The 19524-nt window shown below is 46.5% G+C and overlaps 1 protein-coding gene across 14 annotated transcripts in view; it reads left to right on the forward strand.

The window, feature by feature from the left end:
- NDST2 (N-deacetylase and N-sulfotransferase 2) overlaps positions 1-19524 on the forward strand; it is a 133582-nt gene that overhangs the window by 109829 nt on the left and 4229 nt on the right. For all 14 annotated transcript variants that reach the window (XM_058421614.1, XM_040071812.2, XM_040071813.2 and 11 more), the window contains 9 exons: positions 6557-6644; positions 6822-6976; positions 8486-8671; positions 9069-9197; positions 14410-14592; positions 15397-15493; positions 16668-16791; positions 18267-18441; positions 18665-18835. In XM_058421614.1, coding sequence (XP_058277597.1) covers positions 6557-6644; positions 6822-6976; positions 8486-8671; positions 9069-9197; positions 14410-14592; positions 15397-15493; positions 16668-16791; positions 18267-18441; positions 18665-18835 — 1308 coding nt within the window. The remainder of the gene's footprint in view (positions 1-6556; positions 6645-6821; positions 6977-8485; positions 8672-9068; positions 9198-14409; positions 14593-15396; positions 15494-16667; positions 16792-18266; positions 18442-18664; positions 18836-19524) is intronic.

Below are 19524 nucleotides of genomic sequence, written 5' to 3' on the forward strand. Positions count from 1 at the left end.
TGCCACCAGCGACCCTCATCCCTGAGCAGGGAATATCAACAAATTCACCAGAGAAACATGGTCAGACCAAGCCCTCATGAGAACCATCTCTGTGGCCTCACAATTGAGAAAGAGAGATGCCAGCTTTGTGGTTTGCTTTCCTTGGCAGTTCCTGGAATAATACAGTGACCTACTAGGAAAGGTTATGGCTAAGAGACCGATTTTGTGGAGGAGAAGGAACTGAGCCAGGCAGAGATAAAAATGAGCTGGAAAAAGATGACAAACTTAAGTGCTCCTTCTGATTCTCCGTGTCTCTGTTGAAAGTGCGTGATAAAGTGTTCTGCTGAGTCTGTGATCCATATGCATGTGATGCTTCCTGAAGCCAAGGCTTCCCTGTGTATCCTCCCCACCAGCTGTGGTTTGTAGCCATTGAGCAGGTGCCCTGCCTGTTTCTCAGCTGTGCTCAGGTCGTTCACAGTTCATTCTCTGGATGCCCACTCAGCACTTGCCCTCAGGTGAGTCCTGGAGGTACCAGCCATGATGATGGTACCAGCCTGTGACAGCAACTGATGATTCCAAAACGACTTCAAGGTGAAGCACCCTTTAAACTTACATCCAAGGCACAAAATATTTGAGGCAAAGGTGTAAGAAGAATACGGCTGTACAGGTTTGAACCTTGTCTGTTGCATGTTCCCAAGAGCCCTCTTCCGCCTCCTTAGGAGTCTTACCACCTTTTCTACGTGTTTTATGCATCCATGAAGGATATATCTCAGTTCATCTCCAAGGTTTTAGGACTTCCAGATTTTATGTTTTGTATGTAGTATTTATTTAAGGAAAAGGCCAAAATTTTATTCATTTCACTGTAGTGTCCCTGTGTTTTGAAGTGCTGAAATGTTCTGAAAGAAAATACTTTTTTTTCCTCTTTTTTTGTCTTTTCTTTTGTGAAGGATCACAATCTTATCTTGATCCTAAGCAGGCACTAGTCCAAACCAGCAGAGATTCTCACCTCTGTAGTGTTTGTGCAGGTTACAGACCCATGTGGGAAGGCAGGATAGGTGGCCAAAGCTCTTGGGAACAAAGGCTGCTCTAGTAACGTTAAAAACAGACCCAGACAAGATTATTCCAAAAGATGCTTTGTTTGGGTTTTAACAGGGTGAAATGGAGGAATAATCGGTGATCAGTAAGCAGAGAATCTCAGGCAAAGCAGATAAAACCCAGATTTATCCATTTAAAAGAAGCTCTCTGATTGCAGAGCCATGCGAGGTTAATGAATTTTTATTTTTTAAAAGCGAGGAATAACTACGTGGATTTGTTGATAGTCTCTCACGGTGTGGAGAGAAGGGGATATAATAGTACCAGAACAGCTGGCATTTTCTTTGGCCTTTTATATGAAAGCTCTGTTTCAGGGCTGATATCTCAACACACAGCTCCTTATCTCAAAGCTTAGATTGCAGTGGTCAGGGTAGTGGTTTGAAGACTGGGTGTTGTGTGAAGGTATAAAATTGGCTCTGCTGTCCCAGTGAGCCTCTTTGCCATATGCAGGTCCACATTTAGAGACCTTCCCAGACAAAATGACTATTAAAAGAAAGCACTGAATATGATTTGATTAAATGCATGCCCATGGTACGTGTCTTACACAAGATAAATGTTTTTATTTGTGGTGCTTACAGGAGAGCTGAATAGCTTTCTTCTTTATCAAGAAAAAAAAAGGAATTGTGCTTGCGCTTACTTTAAAGATGATAACCCTCGAGTTCCTGTTTCTGCTGAAGGGCTGCAGCAGGAGCCTGCAGTCCTCAATGGAAGTGGAACAATTGGAAGTTGCACAAAGTAAATATTTTCCCTTTGTAGAGTTTACCAGAGATTTGAGCTGCACATAATTAACAAAACAAAATCTCAGGGAATCCCTTCTCTTCTCAATTTATTCCACATTCAGTCTCTTCTAATATCATAATCCTTGGAATTTACCAAACCTCCATGGAACTGGCCAACAAAGACAAGCCGTTTCTAATGCAAAAGGATCTGGCTTTTGTGATCCTTTCTGGTCATCTTTAGGTATGAGGAAAGAAGATTAAGTAGATGAGGTTTTGCCTCTTGCTGGTAATCTCTGCAAGGGCATAAATAGTGAGCAGTCGTTGCAAGTGAGTCTGCGAGCAAGCTAAGTGGAAATCAAGGACGGTAATTTCATTTTGGATTATGAATGGTGAGGGTGCAGAAGAGAGAACCTACTGAGGGTGACTGTCAGCCAGCTCTTGCCTTTCTAAATTTGTAGAGGATGATCTTACCTGCAATTAAAGTACTCAGCAATTTTTAACTCCCTGATTCGAAGACTGCAGGGGAGGTAGACATACCAGTACCATGAGAGCTTTCTTTTCTGCCAGTGTTGCTTTGAGCTCTGCCAGTGCTACTGCTGGGTGGTAAGAAAGCTGCAGGAACTCCTCAAGAACGCGCTGCCCAGGGCAGCGTCTGCCAAGACCGTGTTTCTGCCACACGTCCTACTATGCTTTGCATGAGCATTGAGATGAGGCTGCAAAAGCACTCGGCTTTCTTCCTCCATTTTTTATCATCTCTTCTTCATTTGTCCATGTACTGTTTTCTTATAGTTCTGTTTTTCTCTTTTTCCCAGCATCTGACTCTCAGCCTTATTTCTTCCTTTTCTTTTGCCTCTTGTTAGAGGGAGCTGAGGTAGGTAACATTTATGGTTTGTGTAGAACAACCAAATTCCCTGCAAACACTTCTGAAGTTAAAAATTTCGTAGCTTATAAAGCAGAGTTGCATTAAGATTTGTATAGCCCTGTATTACTCCAATGCCAAGGACACCCTGTTATCTTAGAAAAGGATTAAGTCCTAAAGAAGCTCCCAATACAGTCAGAGTGCTGTGGCTTTCCCTGATTTCTTCCTCACTCCTAGAATGAGGAGAGTTTTTATTTTCCCTGGATGACATCAAGAGCTTGTAATGACTGTTGAGGAAATCTTTGCAGATCTGTCAGTGAGATACAGATTTTTGATGTACTACAACAAAAGACAATTTTAAACTGTTTTCCCCTAACGTTTGCTTAGAAGTAAATATTTATCATAAACTGATATTATTAAAAAGCCTTTTTTAAAATGGTGGGCATTGAACATCAGAGTGAAGCTTAGACATTTTTACCATTGTGTCCAGAAATGTGCCCTGGAATCTAGTTTTCTGTCACTTGGGCCTGCAGCATGGCTGCCACAGTTCAGTACTAAAGCCTCCAGAAATTCGGGTTGTGCGTGGCAGTGAATGCTCGGTTGGACTGTGACAGGCGTGAAGCAGGTCTGGCCTTGATGTGGTTTAAGAATTCCTGTGGCCAGTGCTGGGAATCTCTCTGGAGACCCCATCAGTGCCTTGCTGGGTTGAGCCTTGCAGAGCTTCTGGGGCAGGGGCTTTTCTGGCTAGGTAGTGGGCAGGCTTGTATCTTGGAAGGCTTTTTGAAATAGAAGATAATTAAAAAAAAAAAAAAAAAAAACAGACAAAATATATGAAAATGGATACTTGGATGGATTGAGGGGCAGTTTTCTCGGGGAAAATAAAGTCTGCCTTTTAGAGGTGGGTGATAGCTAAAATGCTGGTCCTCTCTCATACCATGTGAACAACTGAACTTCTTAAATATGCCCTTGAAGATCTGTTCACATCTGGCCGGCTGTTTTCTCTCTTAAGGGGTAGCCTGCTCCACGCTTCTTGATTGCCTTTTGTTTGAGTCTCAGAGCATATTATGGATACAAATGAAATGCCACTTGAATCACCTGTTACATATGATTAGTACTGTCATATTCATCTCACTTTATGAAAGAGAGTGCAGAGAGAAGTGCCATCTTCCAGCCTATTGCCACACCTGCATTATTGCACCTTACTACAGCTTACAGACCTCCTGGAATCAGTGTCAACCAGGGAACACAGAATGTGTAATGTGTTGAAACAAATGTTCAGATATTGGCACCTTAGTCTCCTTTATCCTGTTCAGGGGAAAAGCATTTCTTCAAACCTGTGCTGTGCCACCTTATGGCTGTGCCAAGGAGCCAGCATCAGCAGAGGGATGGCACACGATTAACAGTGAGCCAGCCAGGAAAGCAGGACTCCGTAGCACTCCATAGTGTCTGAATTTCTGGGGCCCCCATAGTTCCTCCCTGCTCCCTCCCCAGCCACAAAGGATTGCAGCCTGCTGGAGCAGGGCTTTTTGGGATTTATTATCAGACAGATGTGTTGTCATGGTAACCCCAGCCAGGCTTTAAATCTCTTCTGTGTAGAGGAATGCTAAGCCTCTTAACCGCTGTCCTTCCTCCCACCACTTTCCTACCCAAGCTTGGGGAACTGGATGTGCCTTTCAGGGCAGCAGAGGGAAATGCTGGGGCTGGGGACAGCTCTGGAGAAAGAAAAGGGAGTGGCACTTTCCTGTCTGAGTTACTGGGTGGTGTGTTCAAAGGTGCTGCTCCCAAATTTGAAGTGATCTTGTGAACCATCATCTGAACAGGCAGATGCTTCTCCGAGGAGAGACGCACGGCTCTTAGTCTGTGCTCCCTGATGTGTGGGGTGAGTCCCGGTGTCTTGCCGGGCTGCGTAAGGGGAACCTGGCCTCCCAGTGCCTCTTCTGATCTTGTACTGCAGAGGAGGCTTCAGCCATCAGTGTTGCTGGCATGGCACTTTTAAAAAAGCACTGCCTGCATGTGTGATAGGTTCTGGAGATGTCACATGCCTTGCATTTATCAGAGGACCGTTCTTGGGTGGGGACTGAGGTAAAGAAGTGGTAGGGAGTGGCCATGGAAAAGGTGAAATCTTTGAAATTTGTCCCAGGCGGCATTTGGTGTCACTGTTGTGTGGATGTGGGAACGAGGAACAGGCAGTGAAGTGTCTGTGGGGAAAAGTCTGAGAGCTTGGCTCTTTCACAGAGGGCATTGAGAGTGCCTTGTAGCACTGCACATGTAATCTGTCTGTCTGCCCACCTTGCCGTGGTCATGGACTGCCTGCCTTGAGTGTAAAACTGCTCAGCATAAGTGTGAGGTGAATGGGGGCTTGGAGTGAATTATAGAAGCCATTTTTAAATTAATGTGATGGCCAGTGTTTGGTTAACACTGGTTTGATATACCAGTGACGGCAGGGATTTGTCAGGTTATCCATAAGAGGTTGTTGTCAAGGCACTCTGTGGAATGAGAGTCTGCCTTTGTGAGTGCACTCAGACAGAGCCTGTGGAGTGTGAGCTGTGTGAGGGCACCTTGTCGTGCTGGTTTGTGCTCCCTGGGGCTGGGGAAGGGCAGCTGATGCAGGAAGATCTGTCCATCTTCCCGACACAGTTTGATAGGTCTGTGTGCTTTCCCCAGAATTATATTCCATGTTTACCCTGTGATTACATCCAGCCGAAGTCTGCTCTTGAGAGGTCATCTCCTTCACCTTGGTGCAGCCACGGATCCATGGCTTTCTGAGAAAAGCTATTAAAATCTAAATAGCCCAGACAAGGACCGTGTTTGTCACCTGCCAACAGCCCTCCTGCCACCCCTTGTTTGATTGAAAATCCTCCCACGGGGACATACATGCACCAGTGACATTTCCTCAAAGCACACAGGTAGCAGCTGAGTGTTTGTCTCATGGCTTCTCTCTTTTTATCATTTTCCAGCAGAAGAAATTTGACTAGAATTAGTTTGTGTCCTACTTGTCTGTTGCACAGTGAGCCTCTGGGGTTTGATTTCGGTGTTGTTTTTCTTCTGCCAAGGCTGTGTGCTGTCTTACTGTGTACACTGCTGAACCCCTGAGGTCTATGGCAGAAGACACCTTCCCTTTGGACATTTAAGGGTTAAAGTAAAGACACCTTCCCTTTGGACATTTAAAGTGATCACAAGTGAGCACCAGAGAACCTGTAAGAGATGTGAGGATTGTGAATGTTGCCTTTCCCAGATTTTCTTCCCAGAATCCAGGAAACTTCCTGCTACAAAATTTTGGCACTTTCAAGGGAACAAAAAGTCAGGGATACCTCTCTGCTGTGGCAGGACTGGTTGCATGGGTGGTTCTGAGAATCCACCTTTCCTGTCCAAATAAAAGTCCCCTCCCTTTGGATCACCAAGTTACTGTTCATGATATTACTGACTTCTTTTCCTCTATCTGTGTACCATAGGCTGCCCCATCCTCCTTTTCATTAGCACATAGACTGAGAAGGGACAGAGTTTCATGAGCAAAATCCCAGCCAGCGTGGGTGAGGAGGGGAGCATTGAGGCTGAACCTATAAAGTATAAAGAATCTATTGCTTTCAAGTGAGATTTATTGTCCTTTTGCCTTAACACAGACACTCTGGGTCCCTCATATTGAAGTGGAGAGCATGATCTGACTGTGGTTTTAAAGAGGCATCATTTAGTGCTACTGGACTTATTACTAGGTTTAGCAGAACTACTTCAGGTAAAGACTGTGTATGAGGAGCACTGCTCTGCTCTGCTCCACTCCAAGGGAAACAATGCCTTAGCCCCATTTCCTGTGACACCTGTTCAGACTCAGCTGGGCACTAGGAGAACACAGAGACATGTTACAGAGGAAAAAATATGAACTTTTTGGTTTTTTGTTTGTTTGTTCAAACAGGCTTTACTGAGCACCCAGAATAAGCTGAGAACTTTAGTCCCAAATTTCACCTTCAACCTGGGCTTCTCAGGGAAATTCTACCACACAGGTAAGCCCCTGACACTCCTTGGTCCCAGCAGCTGCATACAGCCCCCAGCTTGGGGGGTGTGTGTCGTGTGTAATGCAGTAGAGAGCGCGACTGTTGCAAGGGGATTAGCCGCTGCTTTTAAACATTGAGCCTCTCTTCTGCCTTTTGATTTTGTACTTCCTTCTCTGCTTTCTGTAGGTACAGATGAGGAAGATGAAGGGGATGACATGCTGCTCAAGCACAGGAAGGAGTTCTGGTGGTTCCCTCACATGTGGAGTCACATGCAGCCTCATCTTTTCCACAATGTCACTGTGTTGGCTGAGCAGATGAAGCTCAACAAGCAGTTTGCTGTGGTAGGGAGCATTGCAGTTTATTTCATTTACAGTGCTAATCCTTAAAAGTTTTTCTCCTGGAGTAGCTGTTTGGACCCCAGTGAACCCAATACTAGTCTAGTAATTCAGCTGCATTTAAGCAAGGCAGTTCTGGAAGTTCAGATTGATGTGTGGCTCCTGCTGTCTTGAGGCAAGAAACGCATTCACGTGCTTGCCTGTGCATGGGAAATGTTTCCCAGCACCTGCGTGGCCCCAGGCAGCTCTGCTACATTCCAGGGTGCAAATCCCAAGGCTCTTGTTTCCCGAGGTGTGAACTTGTAGCGTTACCATCCAAATGCAATTAATTTACAAACTCTGGCAGTGAGAAAGCATTTCCTTTTCCATCCTTATTCAGTGTGGTTCTGTCAGGAAGTCACCTGGTCGGTAGTATAAAGGTAGTACAAAATGCTCTGTCTGCTAACAGCCCTTCTTCTGGCCTTCCAGACAATGTTGAAGGAAGTTACTTAGCTAGGAAGCACAGAGGAAATTTCCTGGGTTTTGGCAGAGGAGGGGAAAGCCTTGAACATCCTACATTGATGGAACAATGTTTGCTTGGTTCTTACAGCTCAGAGTTGAATGTAGCACGCACGTTTCGCTGAAAATAAATGTCCTCTTCACCTCTAGTTTGGTTCTTTTGATGGTAATCCCCTTGGGAATAACAGGCTGCTGTTTTGTGTTCCTGTGACACATAGATTAGGAATGATCTTGGATGCAGAGCACAGTCACAGCATTATAGAAACAATTTAGGCTCCTCCTTTTCCTGGTTAAATAACAGTGCAGTCTTTTGCAAAGAGAGACAAAGCACAGAACACAATTACACATATTTAACATAAAACAGGCTAGCAGTCAGAAAAGGTTACTGCTTCATTTAGGGGCTCTGGTTTTATCATGCACCACCAGGGCAGAGCTGTCATCATTGATATTGTTACTAGAACCACATAGTGGAATTAAAACCCAAGAAATGCAGAAATTTCCTGACATCTTAATGTAGCTCCAGGCCCCATATCTTCACCCTCAGTAGTCTCTTGCTCCATGTCTGCTTTTCTCTGAATTGCTAGACACATTACTGATCCCAGTCATCTTCCTTCCCCCTGTATCAGTTCAGGAAATTTTGTTTTCCTTCTCTAGTGACTCACATCTCGGCATTGTGGGAGTGGGACATGTCACTTAACAGCATTGATTAGTTTGTAGTAACCAGGGAACCTGACCTGAGAGTTCTGAATTAATTTGATCTGTCACAGCTGCAAGCTACAAGACCATTCTTACAGCGCCTGTTACCAGTGCTGAGTGTCCTTGTTGCTACAGAATTGCCCTTATATTTCTACAGATGCATTAAACAAGAAGTACAAGCAGTATTTCAGGTTTCCCAGTCCAGAAGTTTTCATGTTCCTCTGTCATCTTGCTCCAACTTGGATGGAGTTGCTAAATATGCTCCTTTATTAAGACTATTAGTTAAATACCAAATTATCAAGCTGTGTATTCTGCTTGCAGGAGCATGGGATTCCCACAGACTTGGGCTATGCTGTAGCCCCCCATCATTCTGGGGTTTATCCTGTCCACACACAACTCTATGAGGCATGGAAATCTGTCTGGAGCATCCAAGTAACGAGCACAGAGGAGTACCCACACCTACGGCCTGCCCGCTACCGCCGTGGATTCGTCCATAATGGAATCATGGTGAGCACAGCAGAGCCCACCTGCCTGCCCAGGCAACAGTCTTCTCATGACCTTCATCAGAGACATTAATTTTAATATCACCAGTGTTTCCAAAATCATTAAGTGAGGCAAAGAAAAAAAAACCCAAAAAACGTGGCTAAATCCAGTTGTGTTTTCAGAACAGTTGAGGGGTCGGTACTGAATGGAGAGCAAAACAAGCCCATCAAGACTAAACTGAAATCCCAGTGGCTTGTTAGCAGAGTGATGAGTGGTTGAGAGGAATAGCGAGAGTCCTCTGCACCTGTGTTACACCCCTTACTCTTTGTATTGATCCATAAAGTGCTGCTTTGACTCATTCTCACACAGTTGCTGCTGCATCCGCCTCTTGTCTAACTTTGCTTTCTTCTGATATTGTCAGGTTCTGCCTCGACAGACCTGTGGTCTTTTTACTCACACTATCTTCTATAATGAATATCCTGGTGGTTCCAAGGAGCTGGACAAGAGCATTCGAGGTGGTGAACTCTTCCTGACGGTGCTTCTGAACCCAGTAAGTTCATCTGAAAGGGGAATTTGTGCACAGCCATCCCAGCTTATAAGCCTGGTATGGGAAAGGACTAGATCTTGTTGGAGGTTCGGCGTCACCCTCATCACAGTGTGGGTGTCTCCGGTGTTTTGCTAAGGAGATGTGAAATGGAGGGCCAAGGAAGTGGCCAGACATTAACTTGCTGGTTAATGGTGCTTTGCTCTACACGCTGCCGAGGGAGCACATCAGGAGTGAGTGTGTGGAGAGGTGCTGCACCCCTGAGCAGACAGAAACCAGCCGGGGAGACACTGACCACGGCTGCAGCACAGGGGCTGTTACCTGGGCTGCTCTGTCTTCATGTATCACAAGTGAGATGTGCCTTGGCTCCTTCTGTTCCATGCATGTCTGCTGCCTGCTGGCCTCTCCCCTGGCTTACTGATGAGTTTTGTTCACAATAATTGCTTTTGCTGGGCTTTCATTATGAAGCCTTCTCCCCTTTCTTTCAGTATGTAGACACTTGTAATGATTTCTGTGTTGTTTTTGTGATGTGGCTGTTACACTAGTGCTTTTTTTTGTGAGATATGGGTCTACAGAGGCATTTCCTTTTCTTTCAATACTTGACAGTTCTGTTAAGCCAGTAAGCAGATGTAGTACCTTCAGCACCCTGCAGTCCCTTCTTAGAGCCATGGACAGCAAATCACATGAGTTTCTCACTTCCCACTGAGGCTGGGATGGTGTACTAAAAAGCAAGTAACACAAAAAACCCTGGTCACTTTTAGAAAATTCCGAATGGGTAGAATCAAGAGATGAAGTTTGGTAGCCCTTTCCAATCAGAGATCACACTCCCTCCTGTTTCTGCTTGTTGGCTGCAGCAGAAGACATGCTGCTCTTTTTGTTCATACAGTAACTCTCTCAGTTCCCTTGAATTTCCTTCTTACTAAAGCTGATTTGACCCACAGCTGCTTGTCCTCCATTTCTCTGAACAGACATTGCCCTGCAAAGTTTAGACAATAATTTTCGAATGTCTGTCTTTGTAGTTACTTCTGAATATAATAATGCTTAATCTCTTCTCATGACTTCCATGTTTCTACCACCATCCTTCTCCTTTATACATCTTTTCCACCAGTGCCTGAGTATGGACAAGGAGCCGTGCAGGCAGATGTGAGAGAGAGAGTGTTAGCTCTGGCTGGTTTCCTAGGGAGGAACCCTGGAGTACCGGTGCCAGTCCTTGGGTACTTGTTTATGGGATTTTTTCATGTAGCACCTGTGGCTCTGTTCACCATATTTTCTTTCATTCCCTCTTTCTTTTGTGCCTTGATTGCAGGGTTGAATATGCAACTTTAGCCACTTTTGGTGGGGCTGTAGAAGACCAGCAAATCAGAAAATCAACCTTTTTCCATCAGTGACTTTTTCTTCTGTCTCTTCCTTTTCTAGTGTTCAGTAGAAGTGATAGTGAGAAGACCCTCACAGTGTGCTCTGGGTGCAGCAGACAGACAGGCCTGGTGTTACTGAAGGTTACCTGTGAGGAGCTCTGCCTTGGGTAGGATCTGCGGAAGCTGTGGGTCTGTGACAGCCTAAGCCTAAAAGCTGCAGTTTATACTTTCAGGTCTGGAAGCCAGCCTTCTGTCCCTATTGCCTGAGACAGAATTGTTTTCTTTACGCACCACAACCAAACCTTCTTGCTTGATAAAAGCCTGGCGTTAGGAGGAGGTTGTTCTTTGCATTAGGTATGGAGTGATCAGTCAGGTGGAAAGAAACTGCTTTTTTCTCTTGGCAATTTCTTTTCTGGGCTTGTGTTCCCATATGCTGGGTGAATTGCACCTTGCCCCACTTTGTAACTGTCGAATCTTGAAGCATGCAGAAACAGCCCCTGTGAAAGGAAGGTCTGTAGGTTTCTCTTGGAAAACCAGTGGCTAGGCTGTAATCCAGAGAATTTTACTGATCTGGGAGGCTGTGCCAAAGAATTAATGGAAACATAGTATCTAGAACTACCCATTAAACTTTGCTGATAAGATGTGATGGTCAAAGCAGCTGGCAGTGATCTGTGATCCAAAAACATTGGGGAAAAATTTGTTCTGGTATAGGATGAGCTTATTTGCCAGATTTACTGTTGGCTCTTTGTGGTGACTTAAAACTTTCAGGCACCTTCGGATGCTTCCCACGTTTACAATTCTGCTTCCTTTTGGCAGCACAGCATTTCCCTTTGTCAGAGCAGAGTGCTGTGCTCGAAGCTCCTCTCATGTTTGCACAGTGCTCAGACCTTGCATTCCTCCCCTTGCTGATAGAGCCATCTCAGGGGCCTGATAGAAAGCTGGCCAGCTCTGCAGCCCCAGCAGTGATCCGTAGCAGACTTGGACCAGGCCCTTTCATCCTTTCTGGTGCTTCCAGCTCCCATTAAGTGGCATGGAGGAGTCTCCAGGCCTGTATGGGTGTGATTAACTGCACAGTGCAAACAGAAGATGTTTGATCTTCCCACTAGTGAACAAGGTCTGATGTCAGAATGGCTGTTGATCCTGAGCACAGGCTGATTGCTTCTCACAAACGCTTCGGCTCATGCTGGCAGGCTGTGCTGTGCCTGCAGCTGCTGTCACTGCAAGGGTGCTCAAACCCTTCTGTTTCTGTGTGCTGGGCTCTCTGGGACCTTTGCTCTCGTCTTTCCTCAATGTGAAAGGAGGGAAATCACGGCACACTGACAGGAGAAGGGAGGGGAGAGGAGGGAGGTGTTATTTCCAAGTCAGTCTGCAGAGTCAGTGGGTGTGGATGGGGGAGGGAGGCAGCTGGCCCCTGAGTGTAGCTCATGTCAGAAGTAGTGCTCAGAGCTGTTCTGGCAGCGGTAGCTGTGATGGGGCAGAGCAGGCTGCCAGGCCTTGTTAAACACTGCACACTCACAAGTCCAGGGAAGTGGCTCATCAGCTGGGTTTGTCTTTTCTTCTTCCAAATCCAGTTGCTTGGGACTGTTTGCAGGTGGCAGCATTACCTGTGTGAGCCATTTTACCGAGTGTAATCAGTCTTGAGACACAGTTGCTAACCTGGAGCATATGCAGGCTGGTATTTTATTCTGGAAATCATGAAGGGGTCCCAGGTGCTCTCCTTTGTCCTCCCTGCTGCAGTATTTGATTTGTGCCAGTGAGCCAGACTCTTCATGCAGTAAATTTTTCCTCTACACATTTCACCAGCAAGTCAAAGTGATGAGGCACATTTTGCTGTCACAGAACCTTCCTGATGTCTCCCAGAAAGGGGCAAAATACACCATGAGATGCATCCTTTCACCACCATGCCTTGCAGTTGCTCAGATCTTTCTGTGCTCTGCTCTGTGTTGTATTTAGCACATCCTCCTGACGTAACAGCACCGAGCACACGCTGCTCTTTGAAGCGTAGGTGCCAGAGCCTGTCTGGCAGGGCCTCTGTCAGCTCAGTAGGGAACCAGAAGTGAAGAACTCACAGGCAGACAAACGGGATAAATCTTGATCTCCGCTTACATTCCATGTGTCCCAGAGTCCTACCAGTGTTTTCTGTTGCCTACCCAAAGATGCTGGGTTGTGAGCACCTTACAGACAGAGTTAAATTTGTTTCACTGTCTTGGGGATGGCTCAGGCACAGAGAGCTAGTATCTATCAGTACCTCTTCTCTTGCTGAGACCAGCCCATGGTGACACTGGGCAGAAAACTGAATTCAGACTTCCTCAGTGCCAGCAAATGTCTTCATCCCGAGACCATCTGTCTCTGCTTCCCCATTTTGCTCTGTTCCTACTGTGAGTGGGAAAGCTATTCCTGCCCCCTGCCAGGGAAGCCTGTCATTGCCTCCTGACCTTACCTGGTGTCACCAGAGTTGAACCCAGGACTGTACAGCAATGGGTGCCCCTGCTGTGACTGAGGTCATTTTCCTTCCCTGCACCTGCAGACACTGGGCAAGGAGTGCTAAATCAGCCATTCCTCTACTGGCCTCATTGTTCTGTTTCTGTTTTTCTAACTTCCAGCCGTGCTGTGGTTTATGTCTGGCAAAGTGCTGTTGCCATATTCTGTTAGTCTTCTGATGTTTACATTTTGTTGTAGAGTCTTCTCAGGCTTGTAGCATAAACAAGAGTCATTTTTTGCATTCCTCTCTGATGAGGGACAGCTGATTGACTTCTAGCCTGGCCAGTGGGATGGAGAGGTGGTAACCTTGTTCTCCAATCCCTGGTCATTGTCCAGAATCCATATAAATAAGGTAATCAAAATAAAGTGATCTTCTTTTGTTCTAGAGTGTGAGTATCGTTCTCTCTTTGTGTCCTCTAGTGACAAAGCGCCGTTGTGTTACAGGCACTGGGGTGCTGAATTCCATGGGATGTACCAAAACCACACACTAGAGTCAAGCTGACAAGAGTCCTTCACACTCTTTTCCAAGTAAAAATAGTGAAAAACTGACAGGAGGAAAATGTATCTGCTTGAGGGAAGAGATGGCTTGGCGAGACAGAGATAGTGCACAGCCTCCAGTGCTGAGGCAGCTGCCACGGCTGTTGAGTGCCACTTTGCCCATAGATGTTAAAGTTTTTTCAGGGGCTGCCTGTGCTGAAGGTTCTTGCAGGCTAAAACTTAGCAGCTGGTGTCTGTTTCTAGGACAATATCCTAGTGCAATATCCTAGTTTTCAGTCCCTGTTCAGATCCCCAGATACACCTGTTTATATTTTCAAGTGGGAGTTGCCAGTTGTTCCTTTACATTTGAGATGTCAGCTCCAAAGAGAATGAAAGCTGATGGGCTGTGGGGCCTGGAAGAACTCCTGTGACAACCATCCCTGTGCTCTGTGGCCTGGCCTGCAGCATGGTGCCCCCTCCCTGGCCTGCTGCCCTACTGTAGCAAGACTGCAGCTCAAGAGGTTGCCCTGTTTGTGCCTTGGGGCGAGGAAGGGAAGCTCCTGTTTCCCTGTGAAAGAGGCATTGCAAGGTTTTTAATGAGTAGGGAGTTACTGACTAAGCCTTGTTCACCTAAATGTTCTAGAGCCACTTGAATGGGATTTTGAAACTGTTCTGGAGTCACATGCAGGGTTCAGTTATTGTGCCCCTGCACTATTCCCAGGGATTACTGAGAGGTCTCTCATCTCCTGAGTTCTTGTCTTGCAGGTGCTGTTTCCTGGCAGATGCACATTTGTCAGCCATGGCAGTGTGAGCTGTGAACAGCTTCTTGCCGACCATGGAATGAAGCTAGGCAGGACAGTTCTGTTACCTGATTTACCAGTATCCCATGTCCTTTTTATTTTCAGATCAGCATCTTCATGACCCACCTGTCCAACTACGGGAATGACCGTCTGGGACTGTACACTTTTGAGAGCCTGGTCAAGTTTGTGCAGTGCTGGACCAACCTTCGGCTGCAAACATTGCCTCCAGTCCAACTTGCAAAAAAGTATTTTGAAATCTTCCCACAGGAGAAGAATCCTTTGTGGCAGGTGAGAAGGAGCTTTTACCGCTCCCAGCGATTTTCTAAGGGGTGTGTCCCACATTTGAATTGTAGTGAGACTGCTGATCCAGAGTGCAGAGGGGTAAAGCATAAAGCTTTTAGGTTTAACTTTCGTGGCTTCAGGCTACCTGTGGCAAATGGCAAGGTGGAAGGGATGGGGAGTGGGAGCAGCAGGGCACAGTCACAGTGTGAACTTAGTGACAGGGAAGACTCTCATACATGACCAGAGGCCAGCTTGCAGGCATTTGGGTCATTAAAGGGCTTGTATTAGAGAAAGCTGCTGTGAAATGTAAAGTGTGCAAGCAAGAGCCCTCTTTGGTGCTGGAGGAGCTTGCAGGCATGTTAATGTGATTAATCTCAAAGTAATTTCACACTGCAGAATTAATGTTCATTAAATAAAAACATGCTTACTCCATTTTGTCCCAGTGCAGCAGCTCTCTGCATGGTAATGAGCAGATGAAATTAACTGAAGGCGATAGAGTTGTCTGTCTGCCAGGAGTTCACAGATGCTGAACTGTGCTGTCACGGTGGCCCAGCCCAGTACGGCTGCATAGGGCAAGGCCTGTGGTTAACACTCTCAGAGGGACTTTGGATCCCATGTCACTGGAGCTTTTGAAAATAGTCCCCAGTGGTTTTACTTAACACTTCTTGATGCCAGGCAGAGCAGCAGTGTGGCTCTGAAGTGTTCTTCATATGCTAATAGCATTTTCCCAAGAGGACTGGCCCTTGCAGCTTTTCCTCCCCTTGCCTCTGCCTTCTGTGGTAATGCTTAATCTTATCACTTGTGCTGCAGAATCCCTGTGATGATAAAAGGCACAAGGATATCTGGTCCAAAGAGAAAACATGTGATCGACTCCCCAAGTTCCTCATCGTGGGACCTCAGAAAACTGGTAATGTGAACAATGTTATATAGATTGTGGCTTCCACCTCACTTTTGCAATCTGTAGGGCTACCCTTTGTGCAAGCTGCCAAATGGCCACAGAGGACATTTCAGACAATCTCAGATGTGTTCTAACATATCTATGTTCTAAATCTGGCAAGCCTGTCAGTACTTTTCCCTTCTGGCACTGTGCTTGGCTTGCCCTACCTGTTTTGGCTTTTTCCATGTAAGCTCAGAGAACCTGTGACCTTAGTGTGCCACAAATACAGGCTGTCAGCAGGACTAAGCCACACAGCAAAGGTTACAGTGAATGTCCCCTAGTGCTTTTATTGCTGCAGATCTGTGTACCCACTGCATGCTCCATGTCACTGTCATTGGGAGGGAGAGAGGCTCCTTTGTCTGACCTCTGTCATCACCTTTGAACTGCTGTGGCATTGTGGTTGGCAGTGACACAGCAATATATACTGTACTGACGAGTTCCCTTCTAGGCTGAAGAGAGCAAGATCTCTTCAGCTGAGACCAGGTCTTCAAGCCTTGGCTTTCTGTGCAATGCAGTGCAACAGCAGTACGAACTCTCCACAGCAGATGGTGATCCTAGACTTGGACCAAAGCTTGTCCCAGGCAAGCTGCTGTCCCCTGGCTGTGTCACTGGAGAGCTCTGATGGTGTGTGCACAGCAGGAGCCCTCCTATATCGTGACCCAGGCTGGTTGCAGGTGGCTCAGTGAGGAAACCCTTCCCTTGGCTGATTTTCTGTCCAGCTGGAGGCCCACAGCCATGTGCTGAGCGGGGTAAGGGGAGAACATCTACAGTAAAGGCAGGCCAAGGCATCTCTGGCAGAGTTCTCACCCCAGGACACTGATGTTGTCCCTAGCACATCTCCTGCCCAGGCCACCTCTCCTGTGGCAGGTTTGGGTTCTGCCACGTGACAGTGTGGCTGTGCCACTGGCATGGGTTGGCAGCTGTCTTGCAAAGGAGGCAATTCAAATCAGCTGCTTGAGTTAAAATGTGGGTTGAACTTGAGAGAGTGCTTGCTGTTGTAACCTGCATGCGTTATGGGGTCGATCAGCTCCACGGGAGAGGAGCGTGCCCATCTGGAAACAGTTTCTTGCAGTGTAGGTAAAGCCTTTCATTCAGCCAAAGCATCACGTGTGACCCAGGTCCCATTAACTGGTTCCTCTTGCAGGCACAACAGCTGTGCACTTCTTCTTGACCATGCATCCAGCTGTCACCAGTAACTTCCCAAGTCCATCCACCTTTGAGGAGATCCAGTTTTTTAATGGCCCAAACTATCACAAAGGAATTGATTGGTAAGAAACCTGACACATGTTCTTCTCTGACATGGTGCACCCGTGTTGCCTTCTCCCAAGTCTCTCTGTACGTCCCCCTTAGCAGCTTCTCTGTTTCTGAACAGCTGTTTTCCTTGCTATTGCTCAGTGCATGCTTTCTGTTTTCCTGGTAACTCAACTGTGTAGTCCCAGCAGCAGCACAAGTAGCTCCTCATTTTACTGACTCTTCCCCAGGAGAGCTTGTAGGCATGATTTAGCTTTAAAAATTCAGCAAGTCTTTGTTGAATGCACTGCTGTAATGAAGTTACTTTTACTTTGACATGCAAAACAGACAGCAGTGTTCTCATTACAGAGTTCTACATGGTTTCAGAGTTAAAACACATAATATTGGAGAGAATGACCTTCCTGCTATTGTTCTCGGGCCTTGACACTTAGAGCCACCACGGTGTTCCTTGTGCTGGCTCCAGTGTCCATATGCATGCCTTAGTGTTAACCTGCAGAAGTTTCCACCTGGCAGGGAAATTCTCATGTCACCATGGCACTGTTATGCCACTGTGTTTCCAGGAAGAGAAAGTCTAAAGGTGTTTCTTACTCAAAGCAGTAGCTGACAGTGGCACTGCCTCCCTTGTGCATGGCTCTGAGGGACAGCGGTGTGGCACTAAGGTGTTCTGCTGTGGCATTTCTTTACCCATCAGTTGAGGGAGATTGACTTCTCTAATCATTTAGAGGACTGTTGAAAAGATACTAAGATGGTTAGTACGTGAGCAGAGTTCACAGGAGTCAAGCACTACAGAGCATTTGCACTAGTGACAGGTTAGAAAGTGAAGGGTTTTACGTGCATCCCCTGGAAAAGTCCTCTAGATCGATCTGAGTGCAGCATCACATGCAAGAGGAGAATCTTTTAATTTAACACAGAATTTGCGTTTGTTGCACAGTTTAGATATGAGCACAGATCAGCCTTCCAGTGCTTCGCAGTCCCCAGCCCCCCTTACCTTCTTACCCTGTTATTTAAATACCTTACCATTTCCACGTTACTAATTTGACAAGCTCCTGTGAGGCAGGGTAGAGCTCTTCACCCTGCACCTCAGTTATGGACTGAGGTACAAAGAGACAAATGCTTTAGACAGGTTTAAGCAAGTGGTTGGCGACAAGGCAGGCAGATGATTCTGACTTTACTCTTGGATAAAATGTCTTTCCTGCTAAAGCTTGCAACTGGGACCTTACCCTCAGATTTTTCCTTCCACTGCCCAGAGACTCAGGGAACACACTCTCAGCAAAATACTTTCTTACCTTTGTATCATTTCTCAACTTTCTTTGTCATGTGCCACCGCCCCTTTTTGAGTCACGCCTCTGCCAGATCTGCACTCCTTTGCCCGTTCCCTGCACTGCTGGGGAGGTGCCGTTGTGCTGCAGCTGTGTCTGTTGAAGAGGGCATCGTGGGCTGTGCCTTTTCTTGTTGGGCCATGCTGCTCACCAGCATCCCATCTGTTTGGCAGGTACATGGAATTCTTTCCCATTCCCTCCAATGCCAGCACAGACTTCATGTTTGAGAAGAGTGCCAATTACTTTGACACAGAGGTGGTACCAAAACGTGGTGCAGCCCTGCTGCCTCGAGCCAAAATCATTACTGTTCTCATCAACCCTGCCGACCGAGCCTATTCATGGTATCAGGTAAACTCCCTGCACTGTCTGGGGGTGAGTGCCACACGGATATTTCGGTGGGGGAGGTAGAAAGCCTACGGATTGCTTCCCTAGAGGAGGCAGGTTCCGTGCAGGGTGTGGACAGATTCACATACAGTCATTGGGGGTGGCTGTGCTGAGTCATCGGGGCCTGCACTGAGATGTCTAAGGAGGAATTGTGTTCCTGCTCCTGAACTCAGCTTGTGTTTTTCAGCACCAGCGTGCTCACAATGACCCTGTGGCACTCAATTACACCTTCTACCAAGTGATCTCTGCCAAACCCCAGGCCCCTCAGGACCTTCGCAACCTGCAGAGCCGATGCCTGTTTCCTGGCTGGTACTCCACCCACCTGGAGCGCTGGCTGACGTACTATCCCTCGGGGCAGGTAGGACATCAGTCACCAGGGGGTCCTGGGGAGCCCCTTGCACGTTTAGTGCAGAGGAGAGGGGATCAAACGGATTCATGTGCATGTGCTCCCCTCATAATTTTAATTTCATCTTCTTCCTTGTCTTTTGGAACAAAGCCACTGCGCTTCCTTTCTCCTGTTACGAGTGGGTGAGAAATCAGGCTTGAATACTCCAATTTTGCACTTTATTATATTTGTAAAAGGAAATGAGTGCAGGAGGATACCGTGATCTCCTAGAAAACTCCACAGTACTGAGAATTTCAGCAAGAACAGCAGTGTTAGCACTTGGCAGTCTGCAGTCCAGGGACCCTCTTCAGGCCCAGAAGGGCTTCCGCCACTTGCTGTGGTTTTGTTGCTTTACAGAGAGGCTCGTGGACTCTGCCTCGTTAGTTCCCACGTTGTGAAGCCTTTAGCTGTCTGCTAAAGGGAGAGTTCACTGCAGAGATGTCAGGATTTGGCACTCTGTATATAAATTTGCAAAAAGGCAAAATAATAGACAGTGTAGACTATTTTAGTCTCTAAATTCTCAGTAAGTTTCTAAACTGTCTAAGATAGATACATCTCTTTCTCTCTCTCTCTCTCTCTCTCTCTCTCTCTCTCTCTCTCTCTCTCTCTCTATCTCTCTCTCTCTATGTGATTACTGTGAGTCAGGATATGCTTTTTTCAAG

Source organism: Hirundo rustica, chromosome 8, assembly GCF_015227805.2.
Source record: "Hirundo rustica isolate bHirRus1 chromosome 8, bHirRus1.pri.v3, whole genome shotgun sequence".
Taxonomy (NCBI): domain Eukaryota; kingdom Metazoa; phylum Chordata; class Aves; order Passeriformes; family Hirundinidae; genus Hirundo; species Hirundo rustica.